The sequence below is a fragment of the Macrobrachium rosenbergii genome, chromosome 4 (assembly GCF_040412425.1).
Source record: "Macrobrachium rosenbergii isolate ZJJX-2024 chromosome 4, ASM4041242v1, whole genome shotgun sequence".
Classification (NCBI taxonomy): domain Eukaryota; kingdom Metazoa; phylum Arthropoda; class Malacostraca; order Decapoda; family Palaemonidae; genus Macrobrachium; species Macrobrachium rosenbergii.
This window is the reverse complement of record NC_089744.1, coordinates 61191764-61206301: the sequence shown is the minus strand read 5'-3', so window position 1 is coordinate 61206301 and position 14538 is coordinate 61191764. Positions and strand designations below refer to the sequence as shown.

Here is a 14538-nt window from a genome sequence, read left to right as displayed (position 1 = left end):
TAAGGAATTTCAATTTTTTTTATATATATTTTTCATGTTACGGTGACATTCAAGCAACGGTATGCCGGAATCAGAAGCCTTGCACTAAATGTACTAAAAGAACTGCAGAATAGCTTTATAGCTACAGCAAACAAACCAACGTCGTTAAGGTCACATAGCCGGTGTGCTGCCAGTCTTTAATAATAATAAAACACGTGTTGATTCGCTGTCTGAAAATTCCAAGTGAAGGTACGGCCCTTTGAAACAGGGGGAGATGCATTGTAGGTATCTATAACTTCGTCTTTAAAATTAAAAGGCACTGTGTAAAAGCTTCTGGTAAAGAACCGGAATAAAACTATGTTATGAGTGACATGGTTCATATGATTAATAGAACGTGATGGAAAACCGGAAATGAGTAGCAGTTTTACATACAGTATAACGAAATTCGCTAACCAGATTACGCTGGAATTTAAGGTTCCAGTTCTGGCCTAAGGCACTGTACACTACCATTCCAATTAACAGCTTCATCTTAAAAGTAATTGTCACCTAACACTACAAAAGAAGAATAAAGTCTATTTACTTATTAACAATATACCAGCCAATATCGCCTAAAATATAAGTAAAGTAAACATCATCACCTTAAATACAAGTAAAGCAAAAGCATCACTTTAAATAAAAGTAAAGCAAACAACATTACCTTAAATAAAAGTAAAGCAAACTGCATCACCTGAATTACAAGTAAAACTAACAGCATCACCTTTAATAAAAGCAAAGAAAGCACATTACCTTGAGTAAAAGTAAAGCAAACAACATCACCTTAAATAAAGAGTCAAGCAAACAGCATCACCCTAAAAACAAGTAAAGCAAATGCAAGCAAACAGTATCACCTTAGAATACAAGTAAAGTAAACAGCACCACCATAAATAAAAGTAAAGCAAACAGCATCACCTAAGGTAATAGTAAACCAAACAGAGTCACCTTAAATGAAAATAAAGGAAACAGCACCACCTTAAATAAAAATAAAGCAAACATACGCATTGTTAATGATCACAGTACCCCACCAAACGGAGCGAATGACACCAACAAGCACAAGTGGAATTCTCAAGTAAAGCCTCCCATTCACTCTGGAGATCAGTAAACTGCAATGATTATCCAAAAGCAATTTACTTACGAGTTTTTCCATTACCGTGAAGAAAGACGTACCTGAAATGAGATATGCAGGATGAATGATTAACTGTAACAACGATGCACTTACGGATGTTGAAAATTTAAAAAATAAAAGCTAGACTCTGAAAATTAAAAAAATAACAGTTAGACTCTGAAATACAATACATAGAAGGTATATACTGAAAATAAAAAAAAGCAAAAGGTAGACTCTGAAAATAAAAGAAATGCACGATACGCTTCCTCAATAAATTATAATAAAATCTACCAATATTGGCAATAACATCTACTAGGAAAGATATCAGCTTCTATGTTACGTTAAATTCTAAAAATTTTGATTGCAAAAACATCAGGAAAAAGATACTACATTTAATTCCATGACTTATGATATAGAATACAAAATCGCTACTAATCTCGGGATATTACAGTAAGTCTATGATATGCGATAATGTAAAATTAGTCGAAATAGAGACTCTTCTTTAAATCGTTACTCATATGCCAAATAATGAATAATAAATATATAATGTGATTTAAGATAATGCACGAAAAATATCTTTAGATGTGCTTCTTTCGACCTTTAATCTTTATAACATACAGGAACATCAAATTAGTATCTGACTCGGGCTCTTTTCTGTATGATGAAATCGTGAATCTTAAATCAAGTAGAATCCTTCTGTGGATAAAAATCTAACAACGGACAGTTGAATTCCACAGTCTGATGTAGCTGCTAACGAAAATCAGCAATAAAAGTTCATGACATTTAATAAAAATTTCAAGTCGAACACAAGTGGACAAAAAATACAGGTCGCTCAGTGAAAATATCCAGATTTCTCAAATTGGAACTGAAGTACACTTTCTCATCCTTTTCCCTTCCTTGCATGATAAAAATATTTTACTGAAATCTAATGACGGAACACGCGAGAAGTTATCGTCACAACGTTTCCTCTCGAGGCATAAACATGTCAAAGACGGATAATCGTTCCTTTTCACTAATGAGCCAAAATTTGGACGGACACGTATCTTACGAGAAGTTTTGCGCTGACGCGCAAACAACAAAAAAAAAAAAAAAATCGGAAGAAGTTATCACAGCAAACAATGTGAAAAAATCACTTAAAACTTTTCATCTTTAATCAGGTTAAGGAAGCAATTCACATTGATGAGTTCCGGAAATATTCAATCACAGCTTAGAGTTATCTGGTGATTGAAGTTTCTCTCTCTCTCTCTCTCTCTCTCTCTCTCTCTCTCTCTCTCTCTCTCTCTCTCTCTCTCAGGTACATGTGCTTGAGCTACAGTCTTCTTACTACAAAAACTCCAAACTTTCCGACTCTTGTTGTTCACGCTCTTTCTTGCGAATGAATTTCTATTGCAAAACTAAACAGGAACTGAATTCCTCAATTAATATTTCTAGTTTCTTTTAGCTTTTAGTTACAGAAATATACATTAACAGATTATTATCTAAATAGGATGAAATTACTGTATAAACCAGTCAAAGTGCAATCATTACTGCTGAAATAAAACCACTGGACCTGAGAGAGAGAGAGAGAGAGAGAGAGAGAGAGAGAGAGAGAGAGAGAGAGAGAGAGAGAGAGAGAGAGCTCTCTGAATTCATAAGACGGCGTGTTGGGAGGAAAGGACGAGGAATGTCAACAATGAGATTCAAACGAATTCCAACTAATTAGAGAACCGTGTGATTTCTTTAATCATTAACTTTATAAGTCGTCAAAAAGAAGTAGTGAGCAAGAGTCGTGTCCGTGATTTACTTCTTAAAGAAAAGTTTAGTGGGGAAAAAAGTTGATGGAATTCATTGTTACACTTTCATCATGATTAACAACAAAGACAAATGAGAATCTCCATTAAATCTTTTTCCTTTTCCTTTTCTTTTGAGGACTTCTTTACATCTGAATCTGAAATTAAGAAAATTATGAAGAATTAAAGCATTGCCTTGTCTTATAATTTCTGAAAACTCTAAGGCTGAAAGTAGTACGTTTTTATTAAAACTTGTTGAAGAAAAATCAGTCTAAAGCGCCTCTCTGAATCCCTGCTATAATATGATAATTAATTCAATTGTAAATAAAGAAGATACATCGTAAAATAATTTTTACTGCAAAGGAAAGATTGTACTTCAGGACACACTATGTCTTTTATAATTACCAGTCTTTAATTTTACAGTAGTGTGGGTGCAAGATTTGAAGGAAACGAATAAAAGGTTCAATAAAAACATTAAAACCGGTTTGGCGTCAGTTAATAAGACGACGAAAGGAGCAGGGAAAACATGTAGCCTAGTTATTTGAAACATTACTAGATATGATGTGTAGCGGAAAATAAAGTAGTTAATCAGTAATCCTGAAAACAATAATGCAGTTAAATATACCCCTCTAAATAATTTATAACCCCTTTCGGAAAAACAGCATGTTCCATCCCTATGAAGTTTAAAAAAGAATAATTGTGCTATGTTCCGACGAGTGGAGAGAGAGAGAGAGAGAGAGAGAGAGAGAGAGAGAGAGAGAGAGAGAGAGAACATTCTCTCAAAGGAAGCCATCCCGCACTCGCTTTAAGAAGCAGCAGAAAATAGGATAAGAAAGACATCAAACGTTTAGGGAAATATTCCATAAATATTTTCCCCCCTTAGGTTAAATACTGAACGGAGTAGGTGAGATCTCTGAGCACGCAAATACTATATAGCAAAGAATTACTTTAAAAAAAATTTCTCTCTTAAAAAAATGTAGTAAAAAATACAACTTTTGGATGCTTACCGTAAATGAGTATTTTTTTATTTAAAAGGTCTGACATCATCCGTACACACTATTTTGAAACCATAGCCATCATAGTGAGTATTACTGTATACAAGAATACCGCTATTAAAACACGTAAGCTGGATACGAAATGTTCAATAAAAAAAATGCAATGATATTTTTCTAACGGTATATTGTTCAGCAGTGCTGTCATTTAGATGGTCATTAAGAATAATTTTCAGACTCAAGAAAAAAAATAGGTTCTCTAGAAATGAATCCCATACCACCCCACAGACTCGCTTGCACAATGAAAATCAAGCAGAGAACATTGCAAAACTAAAATAATATACATACTTATATGAAATCTGATATGTGAATAAACACAACCGTATATACAATCGTTAAAATTGGAAAGAATTCTTTCATTCTAATTGCTCAAAACAAATCTAAATTAAGAGCACTCAAGAATGTAATTACACCACTGAAAATTCTTGCGTCTGGACGTGTTACATGCATCTCATTTACGATAAACAGAATATGATGAAACTGACCACATTTACCCATTAGGCACACTTTTCGAGATGAAAGTCTCTTGGAGGATATCGGTTCAAAAGCCTGGATGGTTTTCTTGACAGGAAATCGTCAATTGTGATTATATATACGGCAAAAGTTAATGATATCGAGTTTACCTTGTCTCAGCCTGCAAAGTCACATCTTGTTTAAACGCACACACACACATACACACAAATACACACGGAGATTTCGCTAACGTAAGTGAAAAATTCAAATATACAAGCAATTCTGACTTAGGATGGATTAATAACTGAAAGTAGTGAGCAACAAATAAAAAAAAACATTCCAAATCAGAAAAGAAACTATTAAAGGAACAGAAAATTAGAAATTAAAGATTAGCCAAATTGATAATCCATTACTAAAACCTAATTACAAATGTAAAATAAATGACGGGCCAAATCTGAAATTAATGTGTTACATAAACCTGTTCAGTTTAGGAACTCTGCGATGAAAAAAGTCATTTATTAATACTGACAGGTTGGGAAAAAACATCAAAACATATTTATCATTTTAACGTCGAAAACGATGAAAAATTTGTTGACAGTAAAAATCTCACATCACTGTTCTTTGCAATAAAGATAGCACTTCTACATACAACATTCAAAAGAAACAGGGAAAATGAAAACTAGGGAGTTCATCAGAAATGGAAGTGAAATAGTCATTACACAAAGAAGAATACGCCCATCCTTTAAATTACAGTTATAAAATTGTCATGACAGACATTTAGTACAGCTGCAATAGCCGAAAAAATGGCTAAAAAAGCAAGGTCATAATCAGCAACAATAAACGCGCTAGTAAATTATAATACTCGTACACATGGTTGCTCTATTTCCTCTCTCATACAGCACTGGCAAGAACAAAATAAACATGCAAAAGCACATATCCCCAAAAGACTAACCTGAAGAAGTGCCAATAACCACGTAGAGAGGTCCGCGTTTGTTCAAATCTCCCGGGGGAATCACCTCTTTAAGCCTCGGTGAAACGGGTTTTGGAGGGGGATACGGCATGCTGCTACAGCGTGGTGGTGGCACAGGTCGACTTCGAGGAGGGTGGAAGATTTCAGCCTCTGAAACCCCGCAACTTCCACTTCTTAGCAAAGGGAGTCGTATTCTCAACCCATAAATTTCGTGCGGTGGCTCAGACATCGCTTTTGATGGAAGATCAGGAGGTTCGATATTGTCATCCAAGTTCTTTGGGGGAAACTTTGGAGGTTTAGATGATACTGACCCCTTAACCTTACGACAATCCGAGTTGTCTTTTCCTGCATCATCTACTACAATCGTAGGCTCTTCGGGACATAGTGTTTGTGTGGAGGATGAAAGACTAGATTTGTCTGTCTCTAAATGTCTAGCATTTCTAAATTTATTCAAGTTCTCGTCATTTTCTTCTTTCATTGATGGGTTAGGGGAGCGCCAATGTTTTCCTCCTTGCATATTCCTTACACCAGAGTTGTAAGGCAAGGAAGTCTGAGGACCTTCTTTCTCGTCTGGGCACTGCTCTCCAACAGTAGCATAGATGGGCTCCTCTTGCCAACAGAACTGAGCCCTTTCAACACTCTCCTCTCTACAGGCACTCTCAAAGACATTGAGATACCGAGATTCAGGAGCACCTAGATCAGAGGTGTTAGCATAACGAGTTCCTGAACTGATGGAGCTTCCAGATGTACTTCCTCTCAAAGAATCATTATCCTTTTTACTAAAAGCCCAAGGACGAGGAGGAACTTCAGGTGATTTTTCAATAATACGCTCTTCTGAATTCAGTCTAGTAGTCATATATAAAAGGGTGGGATGATTATGACAACCTTGTGAATCTGGCATAGGATACCCGAGGTCAACTGGAGTTTCTGTAAGGAAAAACTTCTGTCGGCGTTGCACATCATCAGCTTCAGCTTTTGATACATGGACTGAGGGAATTGTACATGACTGATGTCCGAGTGCTGCATTAGAATCATCATCACATTCACAAGAAAATGAGGGATAATAGCTTAAAGGTGGGTCATAAGGTGGAACAGGCTTCTGGTCCGCAGGATAGTACGAACCTTTTTGGTCATATGCTGCATTCAGTGGTTTATGATTCCTTTGTGCTACTTGGTCAAATGGGCTGCTTCTGTTTGGCATATGAAGATCATCAAAATAAATAGCAGTAGGGCCAGCAGATGATGTTTGCACACAATCTGGTTGGAGAATTTTGGTGCATTCAATTCTAGGTTCCTCATCCTCAAAGACAGTCCCAGCAAACTCTTTCTTTTGACACTCTTTGGAGTATTTATGGGGTGTAATTTCTCTGTTGAAAGAACGTTTCTTCACTGATTTCATTGGGATATCAGACACAGTGTCATCAAAATTTTCTCTTCTTTTCCGAATTTTCTTTTCATCAAAGCCACCAGCTTCAGAAGCATTGGGCTTGGGGTGCTTACTTCGTACACCAGACCCTGAATTGATAAGCAAAGGGGCTCTTTCAGTAGTTACAATGCGCCCCTGTGATTCTTTTGGTGAGCCCGGCTTTGAAGAGGTTTAGAAGCCTCAAATGGGTCAGAGGCCTCCCGAACATGACAACAAGAAAGACCAGAGGGCGGTGAAAGATCAGAGGATGGTGGTGTAGCACTGAGAGAATTTTCCATCATTTTCATGAGAGATTAAATAGCTTATCTTTCAGTAGTAATTTCATATGTATTTCTCTGAAAATTAAAAGTAAATTAATGAATATTTTACAACACACGAAAACTTTATGTACAATGGATTTTGAGTAAAGTAACTTTCCATGGTCAAATGTGCATAAAGGTTGTAGTTAACATTTTATGTAACTTACCAATGAAGGAAATGCATCTAATAATAATAATAATAATAATAATAATAATAATAATAATAATAATAATAATAATAATAATATTATTATTATTATTATTATTATTATTATTATTATTATTATTATTATTACTATTTAATTGAAAATAATGGCACTCTGCATGTTGTTGAGCTTATATTGCATCTTCTGAACTCGGCAAATAAGTTTCTTTGTTATAGAAGATAAATTATAAAGTAGCTGAATGAAGTTAATTTATCATCCCAATCCTTCGGTAGTCCTGCTACCATCTAAAAGGGGTGAATGGCGCCAGGGGTACATGCATGGAATATTTATACCTGAAAACGGGTTTTACAAAGAATAAGGGCATTTTTTTATTGGTTCCCCATATTCAGGGAGCTCTCCTGTTGGCTGGAAGTCTGGCTGGCCAACATGGTTGCTGACTGGTTGGCCTGGAGGGTGACCTGCTTGTTGCTCCAGGAGGAGGGCAGCTGTAGCACTTTATCAGGGGTGCACCTCATTGTTTTCCTTAGTGGTTGGCAGGATGTGGATTTCCTGAGTAACACTGAGAGTAGGTTTCCACTGAAGAATGGTGAGGGCGTCCTTGTAGAGGAGGCAGTGGTGGCCCATGTAGCCATCAAGGATTGCGGTATTCCTCACAATCTGTTGGCATTGCGGGGAGTAACTGTGTTCCCACGCAGTGTTGGTATACCGCCTCTTGATGTAGATGGACTGCGATCCTCTTAAGTAGGTGAGTCACTGCCATACCAATGTAAGAATGGTGGCATCTATTCTCAGGGCACGGTATTTGGTGGGCAACTCACCTCCTCTTCGTGGGATTGCTACTGACAGAGGGGCTGTTCTTCATGAGGTGCGGGGCTGTCATCCAATGCTTATGATAGATTGTAAGGTCAACCATTGTGTCTGGTTTAGCAGGGATTACATGAGCCCAAATTATATTCTTTAGGGCTCCCTCGTCCTTTTTATACTCCGTATTCATTTATCCCCTGTAAATAATTTCATGAACCTTGCGCCCTCCTAGGGCGCATGGCTCTCCCACTGGTATCACCTGTCAACGCCATTCCTCGACACCCTTGTGACTTCAAAGTAAGGATATCCATTGCATGAGGGAACAAAGCAACGCCTCCCAAAGCCAGCAGATTGCGAGGAATACCACAATCCTCTACAGCTACATGGACCACCACCACCTCCACTACGGGGAGGCCCTCACCATTCTTTGGTGGAAACCTACTCTCACTGTTACTCACGGAACCCTCCTCCTGCCAACCACCTTCAGGAAAACAATGAGGGGCATCTGAGACAACGCTACAACTGCTTTCCTCCTCAAGCAACGAGTAGAGGCCGCGCTCTACGCAACCCACCCCCAAACTCCCTGGTGCTAACTAATCAGTGCCCCTGTTGGTCAGCCAGACTTCCAGCTAATAGGAGACTTTCCTGAATATGACCAACCAATCAAAAATCACCCCCCTTCTTTACAATCAGTTTTTGGATATAAATATTCCATGCATGTACCCCTGGCGCCATTCACCCCTTTTAGATGTTTGCGAGGACTATCGAAGCGTCGGGATAATAAATGAACTTCGTGCAGCTGCTTTATAATTTACCTGCTGAAATGGAGAAACATATGCCAAGTTGAAAAGGTGCAATATAATCTCAACGGCATACGGAATGCCATTCTTTTCAAAGAGGTTTTCCCCAAAAAGTTTCTTCTTCTTCTTCTTCTTCTTCTTCTTCTTCTTCTTCTTATTATTATTATTATTATTATTATTATTATTATTATTATTATTATTATTATTATTATTATTATTATTATTATTATTATTATTATTATTGTTATTATTAAAAAACTAAATCCGTAATTTTCGTATAATCTTGGTTTTTCATGTTTCTAATAAGGATGAAGATGAAAACAACAATCAGATACAGAAAAGCCCAACCCTTAGTAAAACTTCCCTTGAATATTAAAATTTATATAAGTGATTCGGGAAATTTTCTATATGCAGCTGATACACATTCTGTGAAACAACCAAAAAGCTGAACTAAACTTTCAGTTTGATATATTATACATAACCTTAACAAAAGGAGAATACATAACTGGAATTGTATTGAAGATACCAAAATAATAATGTTTATGCAGGTAACTAAATTCTCTTCGTTAGAATTTTATAGTGTATATAATAAATTCTTCTTGACTCATATAGGATAACTATTCATATATATGTGTATTATAGATTATATATATATATATATATATATATATATATATATATATATATATATATATATATATATATATATATATATATATATTGTGTGTGTGTGAATGTATGTATGTGTACAAACACACATACACATATATGTATATAAATATATATATATATATATATATATATATATATATATATATATATATATATATATATATATACATACACACACATATATATATATTATGTATATATATTGTGTGTGCGTGTGTAATATTAATGTTAACGTGTGTATTTTATATAATTAAGTTTTTATGCTGCAGCGTAAATGTTCATGCCAGCCAAATTCTTGAAACTGTTTTAACAACTTCCTCAAGGCAGTAATATTACACTTTGAAATACAACGCGCTCTCGCATTCCTCAAGAGAACCACTCCACCCCCAGGAAGTTGACTGGGCAGCAGTCAAAGAAACGTCGGCATAAAAGCCCGTTGTAGCCCGGATTCTTTTGCAGTGATCTGCAGTGTCCATGGTGGGCACAGTTCCACATGCACACGCGATCCAATGGTCGTGCCTTTTGCCGATGCCGTTCTGGAAAAGCGTTATTGTATTAACAAAACCCCCTCTGACTCCCGCTGCCTTTGAGAGAACCTCCCCTGGAGCGCACTGGTCAATTCTGCTGTGTGCATTTTTCATTACTGCGGATACAGCCCTCCTGCTTTCCATAGTTCACAAACAGAATTGCAAATTTTCGGAGGAAAAATAAGAATATGTGAAATACCTGCGTTCCATTCTGTTATTTCTGTCGATTCGTTCAAGATACCGGAATTTTACGTGAACATTCCAAAAGTTCCACTAAAAATAAATGAAAAAGACTGTTAATTTTTGGAATACCGATAAATATTAAACGTCAAGTTTGAGGTGCATAAGAATATTTTAATAATAATTATTTACTGAAAACACCATTATTTTTTTTTCTTTCAAAAAGGAATAGCCGCAGTGTTTATTGTCTGATAGCATTTTCTTTTATCCTGTCTTGTAATATAAATGATAAAATTTACCGTCTTACAAAAGCGAAATTAATAAGCATATGGAAAAACCTCATCATTAGCCATCATGGCCTCTATTCAATAAGAAACAAATGTAAGATTTCAGATATTAAGCAAGTGCTCTTCATCCCCAAATATTAAAGACTGACTCTTCGTTAGTAAAAGTAAACTTAATTTTCTAATCCCTTGCGAAGTAAGGTAGAGGAAACTGCTGTTTTTCAACATCTAAAATTGCAATGCTTAAATTTTCGATAATAGTGATAATGAGAAATAAAAGACACAAACTATCAGATAAAAATCATAGAGTGCATTGTAATCCATCAATAAAATAGAATGATAAGAAACGATTTACTCACTACAAAATCTATAGCGATTTATTTCTATTGTTTTCCTTATCTACCCCTTTTAAAAATTGCTGGACAAAATCTTACCCATTTAGTTACACAAAACTCTATGGGAATAAAACTTTAAATTTTGACGCACCAGTTGCACGTGACATATTTCTCTAACTTTTAGTAATGTTCTTAAATGAAGAGGAATTTCGCATCTCAACAAGAAAATATTTACTATCAACACTCAAGGCAAACTTCTTCACAAACTTTTAGAGCTGCTAATAACTATTTAAAATTTAGCTATAATACTTATAATCATACAACTCGGTCCCATGCCTCTTGCTTCTGACAGTGAGATTATTAAACAATACAAAGGACAAGTCAGCGATGTTTTCCAGTTTTTTTTTTACTGTCTCTTTCGATAGGGCCTATTTATATCATGTATTCATTACAAAATTCATAATGCGGTATAAAACTGATTTATAATGCGAAATTTTTGCACGAGTTTTCAAAGGTTAACATAAATGTAATTAGTGTCAAATCTATCTTTATTTTCATTACAAGCACACACACGTGTGTGCATGCGTGTTGACATGCACACTCCCATACTCACACAAACACATTCTTAATTTTTCATGTCATGTTTTTGTTTATTCTTGGTAATATTTTATGAAGTGACTACTTTTTCCCATTTCTCTACATTTTGGGATAACAAACATATTTAACATAACAACTAAATCTTTATTATTTTTATTCTTAATATAAAAATGTTTCTAAGCACAAAGAAAATAGCTGCTGATACGCCGTGTGTCAAACTTTTACAAGATACTGAATCTGAAGCGCCACATGGCGAACCAAATGCGAAAGTCCCTGATGACAAATTTGGGGGAAAAAAAGTGTACCTTAGTTTTACCAGACCACTGAGCTGATTAACAGTTCTCCAAGGCTGGCCCGAAGGATTAGACTTATTTTACGTGGCTAAGAACCAATTGGTTACTTAGCAACGGGACCTACAGCTTATTGTGGAATCCGAACCACATTATAGCGAGAAATGAATTTCTATCACCAGAAATAAATTCCTCTAACTCTTCATTAGCCTGCCGGAGACTCGAACTCGGGCCTGGACATGGGATGCTGCCACTAGTTGGTTGCCGTAAGTACACCGCTGAAGCCTAGTGAATTACAGCCAAAATCAAGTGGATATTTACAGGTTGGCCTTTTAAAGTGCCAGTGGCCAGAAGGAGATAACATTATGTAAGATCAGAAGAAGTTCAGCCAGTTTGACAGACCTTCCACCTCCACTTCGAAATACATTCTCGTCAGAACTGGTGAGATTTCTTTCTAGAGACTATGAGTAAACAAGTGTTTGCCATCTGCACTCAAGAAATTAATTGAATACCATCAAATGAGTTCTGCAATTTGGTACTCTCCTCTAACAGAGCATCCGACTGTTCAACCCTGCCTGCTTGTAACGGTCGTCAAGTGCTCTTCACAACCGACAAGTTTTGAAGACCTGCAACCTTAGATCTAGTGAACTAATGTCTGAAGTTGATAGAATGCCTCAGAATCTTTAAAAAGCAAGAAACAGAGATGCATATTGAGACGGAGAGTAAGTTAAAACATCTGAGAGAGATGACTAGATGCAACATTACCTGAGAACACCTATGAGATCATATGAGAGTTCATTCTGTTGTTACTCAACCCAGAGATCCGGCAACATGTTGAAGTTAAGAAAGTAGGCTAACCTTTTTACCACTCCTACCTGTCTCTACATTTTGTCACCCTATCAGTATTCCTAAGACCCCATATATTACACAAATGAGTAATCTAAACAGATTCACTCTTCTTTTTCATTCACATACAACATCCACACTTCTCCTAAATGAAGATGCGCCCCAACCTTTGCTGCTATACACTCTTCAAAAGTCTTTCAAATCTTGCACGCACACTTCTATCTTTCTGTAACTCACCTCTACCATCATCCATTATATTAACTCCAAAATACGAATTAATAGCTTCCACTCTTCTATCTGTATTAACATTCTTTACTCCAGTTTCCTAGTTTCCAACTGCCCTCATGACTACCCTTGACCATTATTGCTCTCAACCTTCTCCACGTGAACATACTTTCAAACTCTTTTACTACTTCGTTTAGTTCCTCTTTACTGCCCCCAATCAGTAATATACTATCAAATAACATCAACCATTGCACATTCTATTTACAGATTATTTTCTTATTTATATAACTTTGCATCTACATCTACTGACCTTTTTCTGATCTCACAAATTGGATCATTCATAAAGATATTGGACACGTACAGTATAACGCACACTTTCTTCAAACCTAGTCTTCATATCACACTAGTCACTTGCCTGTCCACATACTTCATTCCATTAAAAAAAACTTTGAATCACGCTCAACAGCTTACCTTCTGTAAAATAAGTTTAAGCAACTTATCTTGTATACCATACTCTTTTTCTAGGGTCACGAATACCACATACAGCATTTTCCGGTTACATTCTAACTTATCAAATAATTGTTTCATAATCGCCCTTCATTCTAACAACCTCTTCCCTGTCTAAGCCCACATTGCTCTTCCATTATTAGTCTTACAGTCTTACTTTATCAAAACCCTACAATACACCAACACTGGTATTATGGCCAAACAATTCTTAGAGAACTTCTGTCACTGGCTACATTACAGTGCAACAAATGTCCCTTCCCCCAACCCCTGCCCCAATCCTTCAGAGCCTTTCCTACGTCAATCACTGAATCACACTCTAACCACAAAACTGAAGCATCTTTCCTTATGTCATCAACTCCTGCTATCTTTCCATTTTTCAGCCTCGTAACTGTACTCCTTATATCCACAAATGTCCCTTCCACAAGCATCTTCTATCTTTCACTTTTCTCCTCCATTCCTGTGTCATCCATCTTTGTCTTTCTGCTATCTTCCCCAATCAGGAAATCAAAATACTCACTCAATGGACTTAGGACTACATTCATTTCAGACAATGTCTCTCCAGTTGTATCTCTCTAATTGATATCCATTTGCTCATTAACCTTTCTGTATTTACTTCCCTAAAATACCTCAAATAATCTCCATTTTTCGTTCATTATGCCCATACTATGTGTGTAAACTTTGCAATTTGCTTCTAAATAAATCATAATGAATGGCACAGTCTTAAGGCATAAAAATTCCCTTGTCTCTATTATATTTGTTAATAACATTATTCTTTATTGCCTAATTCAAGTTTTATTCTGACGTCACAATATTTGTGCTTACTCACAAAACAGATTTAATCTTCTTAACATTTATGACATAAACGTCCATATTCCTTGCAACGATTCTAGTAAATTATCATTTAGGAATTCAAACAGCCTTGTCCCTTAACTACTGAGATTAAATCTACAGGCAGAAAGGCAAAAAAAAAAAAACATTTAGGTGTGTCAATGATCACAAATGGTAACTATAAAAAAATTATGTTTTACTATGATAACGAAACCTACAAATTAATTTTTGGGTTCCAGAAAATTTAAATCACGTTGAGCACTGAATTATAATTTTTTTTATTTAAAAAATGTATACTAAATGTTACAAGTGGGAAATCGACAAAGATATTGATTCAAAAATGATTTTACTAACATAATAACAGCGGCATTTAATCATACATATTAA

At 35.8% G+C, this 14538-nt stretch overlaps 2 protein-coding genes across 2 annotated transcripts in view; both read right to left on the bottom strand.

Annotated features, from left to right (window-relative positions):
* LOC136835066 (uncharacterized) overlaps positions 1-14538 on the bottom strand; it is a 658594-nt gene that overhangs the window by 95252 nt on the left and 548804 nt on the right. The gene's annotated exons all lie outside the window — the stretch shown is intronic.
* LOC136836365 (uncharacterized) overlaps positions 1-14538 on the bottom strand; it is a 96262-nt gene that overhangs the window by 12704 nt on the left and 69020 nt on the right. Inside the window, exons 2-3 of the mRNA XM_067100557.1 lie at positions 5347-7125; positions 1151-1182 (exon numbers count right to left, since the gene is read on the bottom strand). Coding sequence (XP_066956658.1) covers positions 1151-1182; positions 5347-6763 — 1449 coding nt within the window. The 5' untranslated portion in view covers positions 6764-7125. The remainder of the gene's footprint in view (positions 1-1150; positions 1183-5346; positions 7126-14538) is intronic.